Source organism: Brugia malayi (assembly GCF_000002995.4).
Source record: "Brugia malayi strain FR3 genome assembly, contig: Bm_v4_Chr4_scaffold_001, whole genome shotgun sequence".
Taxonomy (NCBI): domain Eukaryota; kingdom Metazoa; phylum Nematoda; class Chromadorea; order Rhabditida; family Onchocercidae; genus Brugia; species Brugia malayi.
Genome location: NW_025062478.1, coordinates 5024907 through 5044435, shown reverse-complemented (window position 1 = coordinate 5044435; position 19529 = coordinate 5024907). Strand labels below are relative to the sequence as shown.

Sequence of the window (19529 nt, the reverse complement as noted above, 5' to 3'; positions counted from 1 at the left end):
CTCTTCTCTCCACACTCGGCATTTGACATTAAAGTCGATTTTTCCCTCATTTGAATTATTGATTGCTATTTCATTACAAAAAATACTTGGTGATTAAAAAATAAAATTGGCAAACGCAAAAACTGGTAAGACACACAATTTCGAGATAGCTGATATTCTCATATCATGTAATTATTATACGTAAACAGAAACTGTCAATTAATTTTTCTTGATGGCGTAAGTCTGAGTATTAGATTGCTATTATATTATTGAATTGTTCACTACCGCTAAGCAAATCAAATCTCAGAACTACTTATTAATAAGTTTATTTCGAATGCTGTTATGGCGCTACAAAAAAGATTTCTGGAAATTGAATCCATAAACAGCACTTACACTCTCTCCAACAGCTGCAAATATTTCAAATTACACCAAAAAGCATGTCATGAAACAACAAGTACAGAATTCTTGAACAAATGCATTAATCTGAACAAAAAATAAATAAATAAACCATCGAAACTGCAATCACAGGAAAATTGAATTTTCATGTCACATTGTTGATAATTACATTCGTTTTGTTAAAATGATTACGGAAAAAGCAGAGAACAAACGAACATTGCACCGTAGCAGCGAGATTTGTTGTACAGAAGCGTGTGATATACCACAGGCAAACACACAACATACACACACACACAACGTACACACGTGCATACATACATACATATATATATGTATTAATTATAAACATCAAAAGCATCATTATCAATCATCACCAGGGCCAGTAAAACAAATCTGTCGTTAAAACATGAATAAGAAATAGCAGCAAAAATGGGCTCTCAGAAATATTGAAAAGACAACTATGCAAATATTAAAATAGAAGACAAATAACATTTAACTCAGGAAAATTAGCTTATAAAAAAGGTTGCATAGTTATTAACACAGGCGGTTATCTCTTTGAATATTATTTGAATTTTTGTTACTTGAATTATCTTTGAATGTCACTTGAATTTACTTAATCGAAATGCAAACAGCATGTTGCAACACATTAGCGCGAATGACCACATTTTATTTGAATGCTACTTAAACATTAACATGCTGTTGCTAAGTTCCATTTTCTTAAAGAATTTCAAACACTCTTACGAATAAACGGATTTAAAAGCTGATAATCGAATTCGGATTTATAGCAACTAAGGCATGTATGGAACAGCTGAGAATAACGGCAGATAAAAACAAAATATGGAGGAAATAAAGTACAATGGAGAATAAAGTATTCAAGTATTCGTTTTAAAACAAATAAAGATTATTCATAATTTACTAAAAGATGCACTCGAATTTTAACTTACGCAACAAGTTAGATAATTTCAAACGCCGGAATATTTCCTCTCAATAAAACTGCCCTATTCTCAAAAAAGAAAAAAAGTTACGAGCTGTTCTGATGAAAGCGAGTCTGACATAACACATCACCGAGTACTTTCAAACTGGCCTAAAAAGTTTCCAGCTTTGGAAAATAATTTAAAATCTCTAACTCTACAAACATCTAAAAAACTCATGCTTTCGAAAGTACAAGTAAGAAATGATGAAAACGAAGAAATCAAGAATTACTAAGACACTTTCATTTTCCAACATTAGCTTGTTCCTGCATGAGCTGCAGCAAGCTAAAGCCACGTTGAATACCACTACTATTATGTCGCTGTGAACTGAACATATGAGCTTGTTGTAATATTCGTACCATTTCTGTAATCGGCGTTAACATGGCTGAATTTGATGCTACTGCTGCTGCTGCTGCGGGTGCAAATAATGTTGGAGGTACACTGAAAGATCGACTTTTCCCATAGCAATTTCAAGCAAACAAACAACGCTAACACATAATGACAATTATGATCAATTCAGTTAGATGAATTTTTGATCACTGCATTTGTTATCGCGTAAAAGTAGTCCAGATATATTTTTTGTCTCCAAGCTAAATAAGGAATAATGTATTGGTAATATGTAGTAACTCCTAATTCTCATAACCCATATAAATAGTACCTGGTAGATTCAACCATAACAGCATTAGAAAGCTGTTTCGGATCTGCTTTTCCACTCGTAAGATCAAGTGGTGCAGTTGACGATGTTTCACTATATTCTGATGGTACTACTCCTGTTACAGCAGAATTGCATGGTTCTCGTTTCGTATGCTACAAAATAATATATTTTTCATATAAAAAAAAAAAAAAATTAAAACTTAAAACTCGAAACAATCATAAACAATCAAAAGATAAAAAGATGTATAAACAATACGTAGGAGCTGAAGTAAACGTAACTCACAAGAGAACAGATTACGATCGATTTATAACAAACATCACGCTGAAAAATTCACATCACGAAAATGAAGCCAAATTACTTACAGTTATTCCATCAGCAACAGCTAACTTAACCGGCCTATCACACTTGCGTTTACGCGTCCCAAAATGGGAATTCTTCTCTGGAGTTAATTTTAGTCGTGTTGATGTGGAAGTATCACTATTGCTTTGCGAAAGTGGAGAATGACCACTTATGCCTGTTTCTGATGAACCGGCAAAATATAGAAGATTATCCTACAAAAAAAAAAAAAAAAAAAAAAAAAAAAAAAAAAAAAAAAAAAAAAAAAAAAAAAAAAAAAACTGCCAGAATAAAGACATCAAGAGAATAACTTAATTTAATACAAAATAATTAAGATATATTTAAGACACTCAGCAGAAGTAGAAAAAAAACTACCCTCAGACTTTAATCTTCCCTGATGTTAAAACGAAATTTCAAAGAAAAACCATTGAGAAACCCCAGCAACGAGATCTATGTTCTTATATACCTATATTCTTTGTCTTATATATACCTTTACTCAGGTGCGGGTAAAATTAGAAAACAAAAACGGAATTTCACGACAATTAGTGCTTTTAATTACTTGCTTTGCATACTGTTTTTTCTGTCAAATATTATTCTATTTCATTACATTTTTCAGGTCAATTCCTCTAAACTTTTCTTTTTTCTCTTAATACATAGCTGAATTTTGATTATTAATATTCTAGTATTAGCAGGCAAAACAAATGATTGTAGTCTTACAACAACTAAAGTTATTCTACGTCAAAAATAAATGGATTATAATCTGTCTTTAATTTTCATGTTTACTACTAATCAGCATATTTTTCATTCCCACACAGAAAAATTTATTGATTCAAGAATCGGCATTCCATCACATTTCCATATACCTCAAACTTTACTGGGTGTTTTGTAAAAATAATTATTTCCAACACAGAAAATGGGGAGTCATGAAACATTAAATAAATTGACGAACCATTTTTGGAACAGAACTATCACGCGAATTATCACCACTGAATGAATCGAATTGTCGTTGTGTAGCGGAAGTGTGTAGCTTTGGATTAGGATTAGCTGAATGTCGATTTCTACAACACAGAATGACCGTCTAACTTAAATAATAGGAAAATTTAAAATATTTACTAGATGCATAATTTTTGACCTTTCTTTCCTTTTATTTGTACTAAGGGACAAAGACTGTCCGATGTCTTCCAACTCTTATGAAGTTCATTAAATTCGGCAAACATCTTCAAAATATTATCAGTGTTGCAATGAAGTTTGCTACTTATTACTACCGAATGTTCATTTACTGTTCACACTCCAGAAGTATTATTTAGGTATCGTATATATGAGGTTACTGAATGCCATTCGTTAACTGAATTCATCCCAGTTATTAATTTAAATATACTTGGAACTCTGTCTCTTAATTCACCTCAGATTCCGAATCATAACATCAAAGTGCTAAGAACCATCCCAACTATAAACAAAATTAAAAATCTATATTATGTGAACCTAATTCAAATATTTTTCGTATTTTAACAAAACAAGTGAAAACAACAGACCTGCTACGTCTTGATGAAAACATCATTTCACATCCTTCCACTGTACATTTATGCATTTCTTTCAAATGTACTGCACTGTTGTGTATCTTCAGTGCCCCTTTATCACAGAATGTTTTAAAACATTTCAAACACTGCACTCGTCTCTTGCCGTTACTTTTCGGTGTCTAAAAGGTTTCAAATTTTTACAGTTTTCTATACTAACTGAATTCATTTCACTTTTTAAAAATTTAAAAATTCGGTGTATTAGTGCCGTACATAGATGGAGAAATCACGAGAGAAAAGCCATTTCACTTTTGCGTAGGAATAATGGCGATAAAAAGAGAAGGAAAAGCAAAAAATAAACGATTATCCATGCTTTAAAAGAAAAATAACAGTAATGCTGGTACCTGAGTTATTGATTTCGTTTTCAAATCACCACTTTCGATAAAGGGTACAGAATCAAATTTTACAATTCCTTCATCAATTACTGCTGTATCATCATGTTGCTGTAACTGTTGTGTCACTTCCTTTCCGACAATTTCATCGACTTCATCAGCAACCAATTCTGATGAAATATGCTCATCACTTGCAGATGCTTCACAACCACTCGTTGATTCCGATACTCGAGAACCTTTAAACAAACAAAATAAATTCATCCTTTAAACCAATACTGACAAAAATCGAGATGTTACTAATACAAATTTTTAAAATGCTACAGATCAGTAACCACTTCATTAAAATGTTATGTTGATCATTTAGAGCTTAAGCAAAAAATAACTTTTTTTTTTTAAAAAAAAATGTTTCAATTTCAAGATGACAATAATATAAAGACCTAATACCATAAGATAAATGAAAACAATTTAGATTTTCACAAGCAACTACTTTTTGGAAACTTTGGAAGGTGTTCATTAAAAATGTCTTATAATCCTAAAACTTTTTCGACGTTCAGTGTGCTTCCGCATTTGAGCAAACAAAATTTATATAATTTACATTTGTTTGCTATTTTTAACCTCCAAAGAACATCAACATAACATTTTAAAATTGTGTCTGGAGTTGTCTATAATGTAAAAAAAATTGTGCTGATTTTTTGCAGATATTATGTAAACAGCATAACGACTGCACTATGGCTCCCTTACTATAAAATTATAAAACTGAAAGAAAGAATGATAAAAAATGAATTTGAAAAGTAATAAAAATGCAAACAAGGTCGTAAAAGCATATCGGTAACTGATCCTTGAGAAACACTCAATACTGGTGGTGGAAATCCTACAAATGCTGGCCAGGTATGCAAAAAGGATGGCACCAGTGATCGGCGAAGTGGATCAACCAGATCGGCACACGAAGTGATACCCATGAAACGATCCATAAGTTGCAGTTCGCACTGAACATTAGCACACATCCAATTATTCAGAGGTTTACCCGTCTTAACATCCTGGAACAATAGATGTGTCTCACTAGACAAATAATCTAACCAATGGTGCTGACAGAGAATAGTTCATTGACTGTGTCAGGAGTACTAGTCACAGTACAAACCAGCATGTTTTTCAAAATCTCAACTACTAATTAGGAATTATAGCAAGAGTGAGTAGTGAGTGCAAAGCCTTCTCAACGATAATTAACTAACACAAAGAACATTCACTTGCAAAAGCTACTGTGCATAATAATTCAGAATAAAGATCTCCTGAATTTGAAAAAAACAAGCAAACTGGAAGTGAATAGACGATAGAGACAAAAAAAAAAGACTGAAGGTAATGTTCGTAATTTGTCATGAATACCACAGAATACTAGACCAAAATCTTATTCCGTTCTCGAAAATTTACATTTTGGTAGTTTATTTGAGCTTCATTTCAAAAGCTGGATAATCCAACGACAACTCTGTCTCTATCAAATCTACATTACTATAAAAACCATAAGTACTAGCGAAATGCACGAAGATAACATTTAGCAATGATACCGTTGTTGCAGGCAGGAACAACTAAGCCGAGAATAAATAATCACCAGTAACAACACATTTTCTTAAAAATTGCATTCAATTATTTTACTTTAAAAGCGCTTCGCCTTTTCTCTGATTGCGCCAGATACATCGCCGAGAATTTGTGTTGCTTCATTTTCATCTCCATTCTGCAAGCTACTTCCAAATTACATTTGCCTTTCTTTCATTGCACTACTTTCCAAGTGCAGAAAATCCAACGAAATATATCAGTTACTAACTCAAAAAACCGCTCCTAAAATATAAACGTCCAATTCAACAATAACAAAGACAGAGATGGAGAAATTAATTACAGTAGGAGGTTACAGTATCTTCTCATTTATATTCATTAAGTATTCTGACGCAAAATATCCCAAATTTATGAAAGTCGATCTAACTTAAGCTTCTCGTCTATAAATATTCAGTGTACGTGTTAAAAAAATATTTTAAATTGCAATCATTTCGAACAAATAGAACAAAATAATAGCGAACATGGAGTTAATTTATTTGAAATATATAATTCAAATCAATATAACACCTGTAAAGGTGCCCGTATTAATAAAACTCATACAAAATTCAAATTAGCCATATTAATGCGACAAGATTTGCAAGAATGTACTATGGTCTAAACTGGAAGGCGATCATTATCAATAAGTTTAAAGTAAATGATCAGTTATTAACAACTATTAGTCAGTTAAGATCAAACAAAAATTTAACACTATTGTGGAAAACATACAAATAAAACGATTTGATGATTGACATTACGAACATTAAAAAATGTGAGCATCTGAGCGTCAAAATTTGCAAAAAATGACTTATTTTGCATAACCATTAAATTTCTTTATGCTAAGAATTTGGTATTTATCACTTTCTACCAACATTTCCACGTTGAAAAATCTAATTAAGCATAATTAATAACAGTATCCAAGTAATAACACTTTCTAAGCAAATAATATACGGTTTCAAAAATAAAAAAATATAGAAAATATTAAGTAGAAAAAAAAAAAGTACGCTTTTAAAGATCCTGCATAATTTAACTTATTGTGAATTTTTAATAATTTTCTCGAGTAAGTTTATGCTATGATCCTGAAAAGATAACACCGATTATAGCTTAATAGGAAGGAATTCTACTGCAAAATTATGTGAAATTATTTTGTTCTACCCAAGCAAAATATTCAGGCACAATGTTTATTTAACCTTATGTGAATTTTTAATATTTTTCTTCATAAGTTATGGTCGCTTGCCTATAATTATTTAAAAATCAAAATTTAATAAAAGCGTGTAGATAAAAGCATTTGTTTGAAATTAAATGAAAAAAAAAATAAAGTGTTTGACTGGTTATACATTGCAGTGCGTGCTCATGAGCTGTCTGTCATATGTAAAAAATAAGAGCAGTACATATTTAAATATATGAAGATGGAAGATTATAAGAGTATACTCAGAAAGGTTCATAAATGGATGCTGTAGCCACGTGATATTTCTTTGGGACAGATAGTGTCACTATGCAATTTTGTCGTTGAAAATAACATCTTTCAAATGCTCGTTTGTTGAAGCACATCGAATGGCTTTAGGAAATTGCTGTGATTGTCTCTCCATCATCACTACCAAGAGGAAGCAATTTACTTTCCCCATTACCGATTTCGAAATAACGAAATGCATGAATGATACATGCTACGCTAAATTCTATGAAGCAAATTTATTTTTTCCCTTCTGTAAAATGACCTTTTTCTGCTGTACAAACTAAAACGAATCAATTTATGCATATTACAAGACGAAAAAGCCCTCAATTTAACATAATGCAGCAATGAAATTTCAGCCCATTATGCTGCAAATAACGCTAACTTCTCCCTCCAAAAAGACTACCCCGAAATAATCCTCTCCTTCGTCTTATAGGATATAATTGAAATAAAAATTCCCGCACTTACAAAAACAGCTTTTTATTTTTGTAATAACGAACGAAAATTAAAAGGAACAAGAAAAAGGAGGAAGCATAGTCTTTCCATTCTTTCAATTAGCAGTATTTCATTCCTCACCTAAAAGCTTTATTGTTGATTTTGAACAGATGGACATGCCGGTTATAAAATTTAAAGCAGCAGTTGCACTTAATCCCATTTTCCTATTACTATCGAATATTTCAATTTTAAGCACTTTGTACTGTTACGGAGCATATTTTAACACGAAATATTGCATTACTGAAAGGCCTATCTCATAAGCTTTACGGATATCAGAGTATAAATTCATGGATCATTTCAACGCTTCTATTGTTGTTATATTGAAATCGATGACATTATTCCATGTTCCAGGAAGACATCAATTCATCTTGACACCTAATTTCAGCCTTGGCTCTTCGTTAAGCTCATGTCAACACCATACATTCAAATAAATGACATCGTCATCCTGTTTGAAATCTGCATTTAAAACCGAATGTCTTCCCCGTGGTGTCATCTTATTTTTTTGGAAAATTCCTTCCCTGGTATTATTAAACTACATTCTCTTTATATTTTGAATTTAAGACAGCGGAAGATAGTGACCAAAAGAGGTAAACAGATTACAATCTTTAAGATTGTTTAAGTTCAACCAGTAAGAAATATCTACATCATTTACTAAACGGCTAAACGCATTTTTCTAATTCCAATTTTAAAAACGTGATAAAGAAAGGCGAATTTACTCATCCAGTAAAAATTTAAAACCAAATTTTCAACCTAAAATTTACAACAGCTCTGAGGAAAAAAGATCCTGAAGAAAATAATAGAGATAATATTTTGAAAGTGGTATAGAGCTTAATGACGAAAATCTCGAAGACATAGTTCATATTGTCACCTCCGTTCAAGAATAGCATCTTCAGGGCGTGCACCGATAAATCACCCATGTCACCAGTTCCTGGATATTATATGCCTTTTCCCTGAAGGAGGCTTATCTGAACCCACCAAAAATGCTTCAATCTTGTCTCATCTTTTTTGGGAGCATACACTGAAACGTTTGCTTCTCAGCAGTAATTTATCCAGAACATAATTATGCTCCTCTTCTATGCTTTAGCGAAAATGAAGAATCAGAAATTCTAAGTTAACAGATATTCGGTGTGTTGTCTACTTATTTATTTGCCTATTCCCGATCATTCCAAAAACACTACATCGAGCTCCAAACGGCTATCAACGCTTTCTCGCTTACCAAAAAAAAAATGCAGCTTTTCGTTTAAACACAATTACAAATACTCATCAGATGTCATCATATTCTCAATTCATCTTACCAATTCTGCTTCTGCGTTCATTTTCTTCCAAAAAAAAAAAAATCAAAACTGACAATTTGTTCCCTGCGAATATTCTGAATGAAAAATTTAAATAAATAAAATCCTAAGTTTCCCACTCAGAAAAACGCCGTTTCTATAATAAAGCAAAACAGGAATACAATTTTTCATTTTCCTGGCAACCTTTACCACAAGGAATTGATTTATTCCAAATAATAAATATTCATTGTCTCAGCTCCCAATTTTCTCCATATTTTTTATGACTAGCGTAGATTAGTTTGGCGACGTTAAAACTCATGAATAATATATTATTTAGTCCAAATGTCCATCTGATTTATAACAGAATATGTGACCATTTAGAAGTCAAGTATTTTAGGAATGTGCCACGGAAGGGAGGAAGCCTTAATGAAAACATACTGTGTAGCGATGAAATGTTACAATGTTGACAGTATTCAAGAAATATGTCCTAAATGGAAGTTGCTGAATGAATCGACAACAGAAGGGAGGTCACTGGTGCCACCTGTATTCCCTACATAGAAAAGGCGACATTAATGAGTAGACGAGCAGAGAGACACCCTAATGTGCTGAAATGTGACACACACAAATAAACGCTTAAAAATTGTAAAGACGGGGTAGGTACGGTAGCGGATTATTATATGCATCAAATAGGAACTGTAACTACAATAATAGATCATTGACACTGATATCCAACTTTACTAATTCGAACTTTTCATTGTCCGCCAGCTTTACAAGGAAAGTAGACACAACAATCAATACAAAAGCAGAAGCCAAAAAGATCAAGTAATATGCACTGAGTGCACTACCTCAATTACAAGCCTTTTTCAAAAAACAATGGAGTGAGGCGTTGCTATGTCATCAACAAAGACTTGGCCAATGACTACTGCTGTACAATCAAACAATCAACCATTTTGAAACAAGATGTCATATATATGACCTATCACCCAGTAGACACGAGAATCCAATATACCTCTTTGTAGTAGTCAGCTCATAAAACGGTCATTATTTTATACTAATAAAAACCTACACTGATTTTATTTCTTGTCTTACCGAATCCTTTGCAGCTTCCTTACATTCTCACTTTTGTGTTAACTAACTTGCGAAAATAATGAAAATACAGGTTATTCACACAAATACATTTTAAAGAAATCCTCTGTTGTTGTTAAAGATGAAGAAAAAGTGACAAGATACAAAAAGAGGAAAATGGAATCCTTGCTCTTTGCTGTTGTAATTGAAAAAAAGTTCAGATTTCTGGCCATTTAACCAATTAATTATTAGAGGAAACTTTATAAGTTGACTAGCAATTTTGCGACGAGAAGGATCAACAAAGAAGCTACTCTGAGCTGTAAAGAAACGGATGAAGCAGTTATTGTCCTTTCGACTTCATCAAACTCATGACTCTTCTGGGACTGAAACAGAGATGATGCTTAAACCAGTGATTAACACAAATGCAAACAAATGGTGTTGGATACAATTTCTAACTTAAAAATAGAAAAAGCAATGAGCAAAACGTCTGAAATAATGAAAAACATCCTACAGCAGCAACAGAAACATCATTTCAAGAATGAACAAGATGGCTCAGATGGTATGCATGCCATTTACTATCAAATGGGAGCAGTGATTCGGGATGACACCTATGCATTTAACCAAGCAACACTTTTTTCCAGTACGAAAAAAAATTTTTATGAAGGTACAATGCAAAGCTGCTGAATCAACACATACAAACACGCATACATATTTGATGATAGTTCGCAAGCGAAGAAAGCGCAGAATCATGGCAACAAAAAATGCCAGGTAACAGAAGTCGCAAATATTTCATCAGTTAAAACTGCTGATGTTAAAATTTCCAACCAATTTTTATCACACTTCAACTATACAAATCACTTAATTAAGGATTGACAAAAAAGTCATCGCGGATGAGCGACACTTCCCGAGATAAAAAGGAAACGGATCTGCGGACATCGGGGTGAAAGGATGGATGGATGAATGAAAATGACTATTGTGAGCAATGGGTGGAGAAAATTTGTGGAAACAAACTACTGCTAACAGGCAATATGTCTCGAGGGAGTTGTTTGCTTCACAAGGTCACTTTTCACCCACCAACAAAAACCCATCCAAATCTGTCATCACCCCCAAAGTATGGGTAGCACCACCAGCACCGCAAAAGCATCAACAGAAAAAATCAGAGGACCCTAGAGAGAGTGTCAAAAAGTGCCAACAAAGCGACAGAAGCTTTTATGAATGACTAATCGACAAACGACCATGTCCATATCACATAAGCATACTCAATGTAGTACTCTCAAGATGCTACAAAACTGAAACTGCTATACTCCATATCCCCGATGACGCCTACCAACGAATTCAGAATATACCAGGAAAAGATTACAAGATCAAACATGTACGCATGATCTAACGTTTTATGCAAATTAAGTTAACAGTGCAATATTAATATTACAAAAAAAGAGCAGAGTCGGTGCTCACATTACTAAATGTATCAGCAAAAAGCAGAATTAGTGCTCTAGATGCTCGATTTCAAAGCATATCTACAGAAATAAGGAAATGAAGTTTAGACTACTTTCTATATTTAAAATATTAAAGATGCATATGCCTCCAAAATTGTTGAATTTTAAATCAAAATTTACAAAATTAGGAATGGTAAAGGCCTTAATTTTATTACAGACTTCAATTAGCTGCAAAGATTGCCGAAATCATTTAATTTAATGAAACTAATCGTTTAAAGTTAGTCTTATGCTTCGGCCTCTAATCTTTATAATTTCAAGACAGCATAAAAATAACTTCAAATGTTGAATTGAATTTGAAAAAATAAAATTACATGCCTGAATGATAACCCATACATCAATGTCTCAGCAATCAAGTGAGATAGGAAGTGGACAGGAAGTTCCAAAAATGAAACATCGTTCATCACATCAAACTTCATCCCTTGATGATACCGGTACTACTGCGACAAATATCTTGTGCAACCATGCCAGATCTCATAAATTTTGAATCACTCTGCTTTTTTTGATTATCGGGGACATCACTAAGACTAGATAACGCTCATTACTTATACCTATCCATTCCCACATTTGAACGGCAAAACTATCCGCTTGTACAATCCTTTTTCCTATAAAGTTCCGCAGTAATATGTCATGCGCAAAACTGCCAAAGATCGATCGAATCAATGCTTCTTTTGATCACAAACTTTTAAATGCATTAGCAATAGTCTCAATTTGCAATAATCCTTCAAGTAATCTCCAGCTTTAAACATTTAATTCTGTTTGGAGACTACAAAGTAGTTACTTCTCATTCAATGCAGCGATTACTTATTTCTCTAGATTGATATTTGAAATTTGACTTTGCGCATGTCATCGTTTCGATCCTTAAAAGTCACCAAAGCCATTCATCTGCTTTTACACTCAGCATTTACAATACCAATATTTCACGAGTATTTCTCGCAGCAGGTACAAGACAAACACGAAAGTTTAAATAACTGAACCAATCAGAATGGTGCTCAGACTGCCCCGCCAATTCATTTCTATATATTGATATTGACTAAATATCATACCGTGTTCATTTCATTCACTAATTCGACGAAGTAGACATCACTTTCCTCTGCAATAAGTTGAGACACAGTTTAACTTGGCCGATCAAAACCTTCCTTAATCAACGAGTAACAGAACAGAGCCTGATTATCACGCGTCCTAAAAGTGATTAGTAGCAAAATTTCCAACCAAAATGAATCAAAATCAAATTCCAGCAAGATTCAATCTTTTTCGGCTTTGTTCTTAAGTCAGTACTATCAGCAGTATATGAATGCGCGAGAATGAGTGAGAACAGTTTATTGGATATAATTGAGCAACTATTTTGTGTAATAATATCATTCTCGTTTTCTCAAAAGTTCGCTAATTTGATAACGAGGCCCTTTGCATTTCATGTTTTCCTTCTTTTGATACTAATGTGATTACTGGAGGAATTGCCTTCTTTACATAAAGACACTAAGCTTGAAAGGGAACATGGATTTCTAATAAATTCCTTTTTCATCTTGATCAATAACACAATAATATACCAAATTAGTAATAAATATCCTTCAAATGATATTACAGGAAAACTCCCAATATACTAGCTGGTATAAATATAGTGCTGAAATGAAATAATTCCTATGATAAACAAATCAACTGACTTACTAAGAGATATACATGCAACTACCCGCTCAAAAGTAGGTTAAATTGAAGAATTCACTACAAAATTTACTGGCATATGCGGCAGAAAAAAAAACTTGGAGAATAAAATTAAAGACATTTGCCATCTCGCATAAAATACAAAAGCAGGTGGTCCAAAGTTCTTAAGAAATAATATAAATAAATACCAGCCTTAATCATGAACTATGTGCAAAAAAAAGAATCATAAAATTAGATCAATGTGCTTTTGCAACGGTCAAAATACAATGTAGGATCATAGTGTAGATTGAAAAAGCTTTACCATGCAATCCAAAATACAATCCAAAAACCAGGAAGGAAATACATGATCTGACAAAATTAGAATTTCTTCCTCGTATTGTAATGAGAACGAAAACGATCTTAATATCAGATCAAAAAACTATACTATATTCTGGTTTGAAAATGAGCATCAAAAATACAGAAATGGACCAAACAAGATATTAAACATCTACATTGGAGTTTTCTATTAAGAAAAACAGTAAAAAGGTCAACAAGCGTTCTGCATTAGTTAGACAAAAAAGAAAGGTTATGCCAGGTTATAAACAAAGAGAAGAAAGATATAATTAAATGACTGGAAAACCATAAATTACTTCAACACCCAGTTAAAAATTGCATCCAAATGTGCTTACCTCTTGGATAAATCCTCTCTCAAAATCATCTATTTTCCAACCAGTACGTCGAATAATTGCCTCGGCTCGTTTTCTTGTTAGTGTAGATAATGCACGGTGTAATAAAATTTTAATACGTATTGGCACTGCCTGCATAAAACGTGTAAATTATCAAAGAGAGTTTCATATTAACAAGAATTTACTTAAGGAAAAAAATGACGTAAAAATATGATATAAACAAACTAAGACAAATATTATTTGGATGAAACTCACACTGAAATGATTTCTAAGTACTTTCGCGTGAAATAAAAATATAGACGTACTGAAATATCTGCACAAAGAAATGCTAATTATAAATGATGAAGACCAATTTCTGAAGAGAATCTTAATTTCAGTCTTAAATTTTTCTTTCATTTCTGTCGTAACAACCAATCAAATGTTTTGTCAAAATATCTAGAGAAAATAAACAACACCTCTCATAAGGCTACCAAACAGCATTTCAAGCAAACACTCCTAATTAAGGATGAGTAAATCGTCTGGAATAAAACAAAATCGAGCACCTGGAAACCGTAAAGTGATGCAAACGTAATGGCTTCGATAAGATCAGTCTGGTCCATCTTACCATTATTATCAACTTCCGCTGCATTTCTGATATCGCTGGGACCAGTTACCGCTGATAAGGCACTGCCTGATAAATCATTTACTAAACCATATTGATTCCGCTTTTGAACATTACCTGCAACAAACAGATCTACGGCCAATATTAACAACCATTTAAGGAATATAATAAACTTCATTAACAGATAATAACTCCAGCTCTTAAAATTTCGCTTATATAAGTACACAATTTCTTTTAAAATGTCATTCTTGCTACCATGTTTCAAAAAGATCTGAAGTGTACTCTCGAAGTCATCAGTAAATCGAAAAAAAAAATTTGAAATAGCAATGCTCCTTTATTCCACATTATCATTCCTCATTAAACGGTAATCGATGTGCGAGGAAATAAATACATATACAAAAACCGTTTCTAAAAATCAGTTGAAGTAAATTATAATACTCTTGTCACTAATTCTCGTAAATAGGCTAAAATAAGCCAAAGAGCTACGGCTAAGTAAAAGCGAGAACATAAAGATCAAGCAGATCACTCTGAATTTCAACTGCAACGTCCTATGGATCCCATCGCTCAGTGATCCTCCTGATTTGCAGATAATAAAATTTTAGATCAGGAAAACACAAAAAGATGAAACACACCAGAAGTAGTGGATGATTGTACGGATTCAGTATCAAGCGTTCCCGAACTACCATTTCTAAACGCTGTATTTAAATGTGGCAGCATTGCTGGTGAAAGCAACATCGAAACGATATAATCCGCTTGTTCTTGCAAGAATTCAGCAGCACTTATCTCTTAACTTTTTAATAACAGAGTAAGATAATATCAAACAATATACAAATTAGCATAATACCTTAAATGCTGCACTTTAATCATAACTGAAGAAATATCTGCAATGTTTAAAGTGATCGAAGAATATGATGCCAATGAATTATATCATATGTAGTAACGTAACAAGAACACTTTTAATACCAGCATTCACAATATTTTAGTTGAAAAATCATAACTGAAGAACACGTTACGATAACCCTCTATAACTCCCAATTTTGCATTTTCACACCTTGAATAACCTCGAGCACCAGCATACTGCTACATCAGATTTATCAACTTGAAGTGGAACAGAAACAACATCCTCAATACCTACGAGTAATGTTGCACGTTTTACAGAGCGAACTATTCACGTATTAAATAATCCGTTTAAGTCTACGTAACTGCAGAAAACAGAAGTGAAAAAGTGAACAAATTCACCAAAGCACAGTGGTTTTCAGAACAATAAAAACTGCGTATGGAAACATACCAGATGCAATATAGTCAGTAAAGGATGGGCAGACTTTAGATTTTACGACTGACATCACTGGGATTACAGACAAGATATTCAGATTGAATGAATGGAATTCACAACTATCGAATATTAGTAGTGACAATGGAAAGATATGATGCAATTGTTGTCATACTGCCTTTCCCATTTCAATGGGTAAATGGTGACGATGTCCATTCATTTATACCCTCCGCGTGCACATAATTTTCAACTCGCCTACGGTAACTTCCTTCTCCCTTCCTTTCTTCTCAGACAACTAACTCACACACACAAGCATACAAACGACAAACTGATACCACCAATCCCTTCCTGCAGCCTATTTAAGTGGCAGGAAAAAGGATGTGACACTCACTGGTAGACATTTATATGCTTACTACCAGCAGACAAGCAGTAGATGTAAAACACACATTCATAAACAAAAGTCCGTAACATTTTCCGGAAGGAACTAAGTCTGGGAGTATGTCAATCAGGTACAGTTGAGTTCGAAATGTGAGGCTCTGATGAAAAGTGACCACTGCTGATGTGAAAGAGACCACTGATGAAATTCTAGTTTTAGCGGAAGCTTTGTCACATCAGTGCTGCTTCAGTCTATCCGCGCTAGTGGACTATTTATCAAGTCGCATTTACCAGACTGGCCTTCATTATAAAAGGGACAAAAATAAAATGTTTCTGTATAAGATTATATAATCAATCAAACGATGTATTTTCATTGTTATCAAAACAAGGAAACTGTTTGATTCTATTTATTTATTGAATAAATGTAGTCTTCTTCAACATTTCCTGAATGACTAAAGTAAGAGTGAATTTTGTAACTGACATCTCCGAATGTTCAACAACCATTTCTAAGCCAACTTGATAATAATGGTCCATTATATATGAATCTTAAAATAGTGGACCGAAATTGCTTAGGTTTTACTTTCATAGAGATAATGTAGCAAAAGTAAGTAAACGTGAAAAGTATAAGACGAACTAATAATTTCACTGTCGAGAGAACAATTTCATGCATTTTTGTGAGTTTTAGAGGGGCCAGTGATCTTTATTTATTAAAACATTGTAAAGAAGAGCCCCGCGTTGGCTTACTTTGAAGTAGTACGAAGATAGAGGACTGGGGAACAGGTGGAAAGGAAGAGGACGTGGCTGTGTGTAGATATGAATGATTGTTCAGTAGCAGATCGGACGGAGGAAGTTTCTGGGTTGAGACAGTTGTCTCCCTTCCAATTGGCTTCCTCCCTGAAGCAGTACCCTGCTCTGGACAGTTGTTGTCCTCTTCCCTGCTTCCACTCTCGAAACGGTCGCCCCTTTCCCTCTCCACACCTAAAATGCCAACGACAAATGTGTACGTATTATCTTATGACGCACAGTGCTGCTTCAGCTTCTTATCATCCATCTGCTACCGACTCCTGTCATACTTGAATCCCACAACCGACAGCAGCACCAACATCTAACCATTCGTCAAATTCCACTCGACCACCGCTTCACTCCAATACCTCCTCAGCAACTTCAACACATGTATGTGTGTGTGTAAATAGTGCATACCAAGAGTGATATAAATGGGTCCAAATGGTGTCGGTACATGGCTTCCACGCAAAGCGGTCCGAAGGATAACATTTATCGGTCCGTTCACCCAGTGAAATGAGTACTTCCACAAAATATACATTCCCCACACCCTTATCTTGGCTTCTCCCGAGTACTGGTGCCCGCCTACTTATTATTACATCTGCGATGAATGATAATAACTAGCCCCAGAGGTTCCTACGCACAACGAACATTGCTTGTCCCATAATTCGTTAAAGTGACATCAGTTAAGAGATAGTGTGATATGTTATGAAAAGTAATGTCATATGCTCCTATTGAGGAACAAATGCAAATCTACCCATTCTAACTTGAAATTCAGAAAAAAAAAAAAAAAAAAAAAAACCGGAGTACAACACGTATTAAACGTTTTCAAAAAATGTTAATATAAGGGATCTCGAACCAAGATGATATCCAAGAAATCAATGATAAATACCTGAACCCAAAAGCATATACTAAATGATGTCAGCAAAAGTAATTTTAACCAGGAAAGCAGTTTTAATCAGGTTAGTAACGGATATTTTCGTTTATAAAATGTTTCAGAATAGATGCATGGAGTTCTGCTTGGTTATCTTTTCTTCTGAATAGTAAAATTTGAGGGAAGTGATGGTGACTGAAATATTGAAGAAGAAATGAGAAGTGTACAATAACTGGATGATATGATAAGGAGAATAACGCAAAGCAAAGCAGAAGAGATTATTTGTGAAGAGTTAGTTGGTCGGTTGGTGGGATAGATAGATAGATAGATGGATTGGATGGAGGATGGATGGATGGAATGGCTGATTATCTTGGACATCGATAACTATCACGACAACAACGACAATAACAAACAAGTCAAGAAGTTAGCCTTTTAGCAGTACGGATTTGTTGTGTGCTATTCTGTTCCAGTCAGTCAGAAGTGATGCAGCAGAAATGATAGAAGTAGAGGTGAGGAATATAAAAAGGACAGGAAGAAGAGGAGCGGCCCGGTGGTGGCTCATATATATTATGTGCTCTCATGGGTGGAGTTCGGTTCGGTAGCCCACCGGGACGACAGCTGACGACAGTCATCGTCCCATAGCCGCAAACCGTCTCATATAAATTGCGAGAGCTATTCGACCGACGTTGCCTGCCACCGATGCTTACTGCTTCCACGGTGTAATGATTTGATGACACTCACAGATTGAATGTTTCACCTCACCTCATCTCACCTCACCTCAGATGTACTTCCTTCCGCACCACCCAATAACACCCTATCGTAGCTTCTTCCTACACAGCAGCCCTCCTTGCTAACAAACTGAATCTGAAGAGCCAATGAGATCTTTTACACATCGCATCAATGACACCACCACTACGCTCCCAACTAAAGAGTGTCAAGAAACACCCACAGCCTGGTTACAAATTAATCTCTACAAATGACTGCACGTGAAAGAATGTCATCAGTGATAATTTCCTGCTTCCAATGGCTCATGATTGCAGCTCAATCTTATTTCAGCATCTATCTGTCTCACTATGTCTGTTCGTAAACACATCCATGCAAGGAAGACCTACCAAATGTGCCTGTGTCAACGTCGTCATCGTCACCACTCCATCCATCCCATCGCTGTTCTCTGCTCAGCTCACTCTTCCCTTTGTCCTACGGTAGCATTTATCATCAGCGCTTGCAATGAATCAAAAAAATGCGCTCGACGTAGTACCACCGAATAACGTCGAATTCTCCGATACTTTCGCACAAAAAACCATTTTGCATATGCCAACATTCCATAGTTTGTGTAAGTAAAGGAAGAGAGGGAAAACGAAGAAAGAGACAGACAGAAATGGAGGAAAAAGGAGGAAAGCTTTGACATGTTAATTTCATTCTACCGAATAGTGTTCATTCAATACGATTCACGTACTTCTAGATAAGACACGTAACAAGTCAAGAAGAACCCTCACATATGCATGTCATTAAATGATATTCTTCACAATTGATTTCTCAACGATTACCTTTCTAAACTGGTACTTTGTCAATAATACAAGAATGGAGAGGAAATGTCATCACATCATCTAAGGTTGACTTTGATGTAACCTATATGACAGCATGTCACTAGAAGTGAGTTGACAGCTTCATCTATTTCATGAAATAGTGAGTTTTGAAAACATGTTC

At 34.2% G+C, this 19529-nt stretch overlaps 4 protein-coding genes across 4 annotated transcripts; 1 reads left to right on the top strand and 3 right to left on the bottom strand.

Annotated features, from left to right (window-relative positions):
- Positions 1 to 1588: 1588 nt before the first annotated feature.
- On the bottom strand, positions 1589 to 5968 carry Bma-bnc-1 (Uncharacterized protein; the record flags this gene model as incomplete). Its single annotated transcript, XM_043081666.1, has 8 exons — positions 1589 to 1787; positions 2005 to 2153; positions 2364 to 2552; positions 3287 to 3395; positions 3870 to 4033; positions 4256 to 4479; positions 5052 to 5280; positions 5891 to 5968. 8 exons carry the CDS (start codon positions 5966 to 5968, stop codon positions 1589 to 1591), a joined length of 1341 nt encoding a protein of 446 aa, XP_042937600.1.
- Positions 5969 to 9487: 3519 nt separating this feature from the next.
- On the top strand, positions 9488 to 11480 carry Bm14214 (Uncharacterized protein; the record flags this gene model as incomplete). The annotated part of the gene is made up of 2 exons (XM_043081665.1): positions 9488 to 9567; positions 11384 to 11480. Coding segments are annotated over 2 exons (177 nt in total), but the record flags the coding sequence as incomplete, so codon positions are not given.
- A 2418-nt stretch (positions 11481 to 13898) lies between these two features.
- Bm10017 (Uncharacterized protein) lies at positions 13899 to 15258 on the bottom strand (the record flags this gene model as incomplete). The annotated part of the gene is made up of 3 exons (XM_001902020.2): positions 13899 to 14054; positions 14465 to 14640; positions 15156 to 15258. The coding sequence occupies 3 exons, from the start codon at positions 15256 to 15258 to the stop codon at positions 13899 to 13901; spliced, it is 435 nt and encodes a 144-aa protein (XP_001902055.2).
- Positions 15259 to 18590: 3332 nt separating this feature from the next.
- Bm10018 (Uncharacterized protein) lies at positions 18591 to 18979 on the bottom strand (the record flags this gene model as incomplete). The annotated part of the gene is made up of 2 exons (XM_043081664.1): positions 18591 to 18686; positions 18935 to 18979. The coding sequence occupies 2 exons, from the start codon at positions 18977 to 18979 to the stop codon at positions 18591 to 18593; spliced, it is 141 nt and encodes a 46-aa protein (XP_042937598.1).
- Between the last annotated feature and the right edge of the window lie 550 nt (positions 18980 to 19529).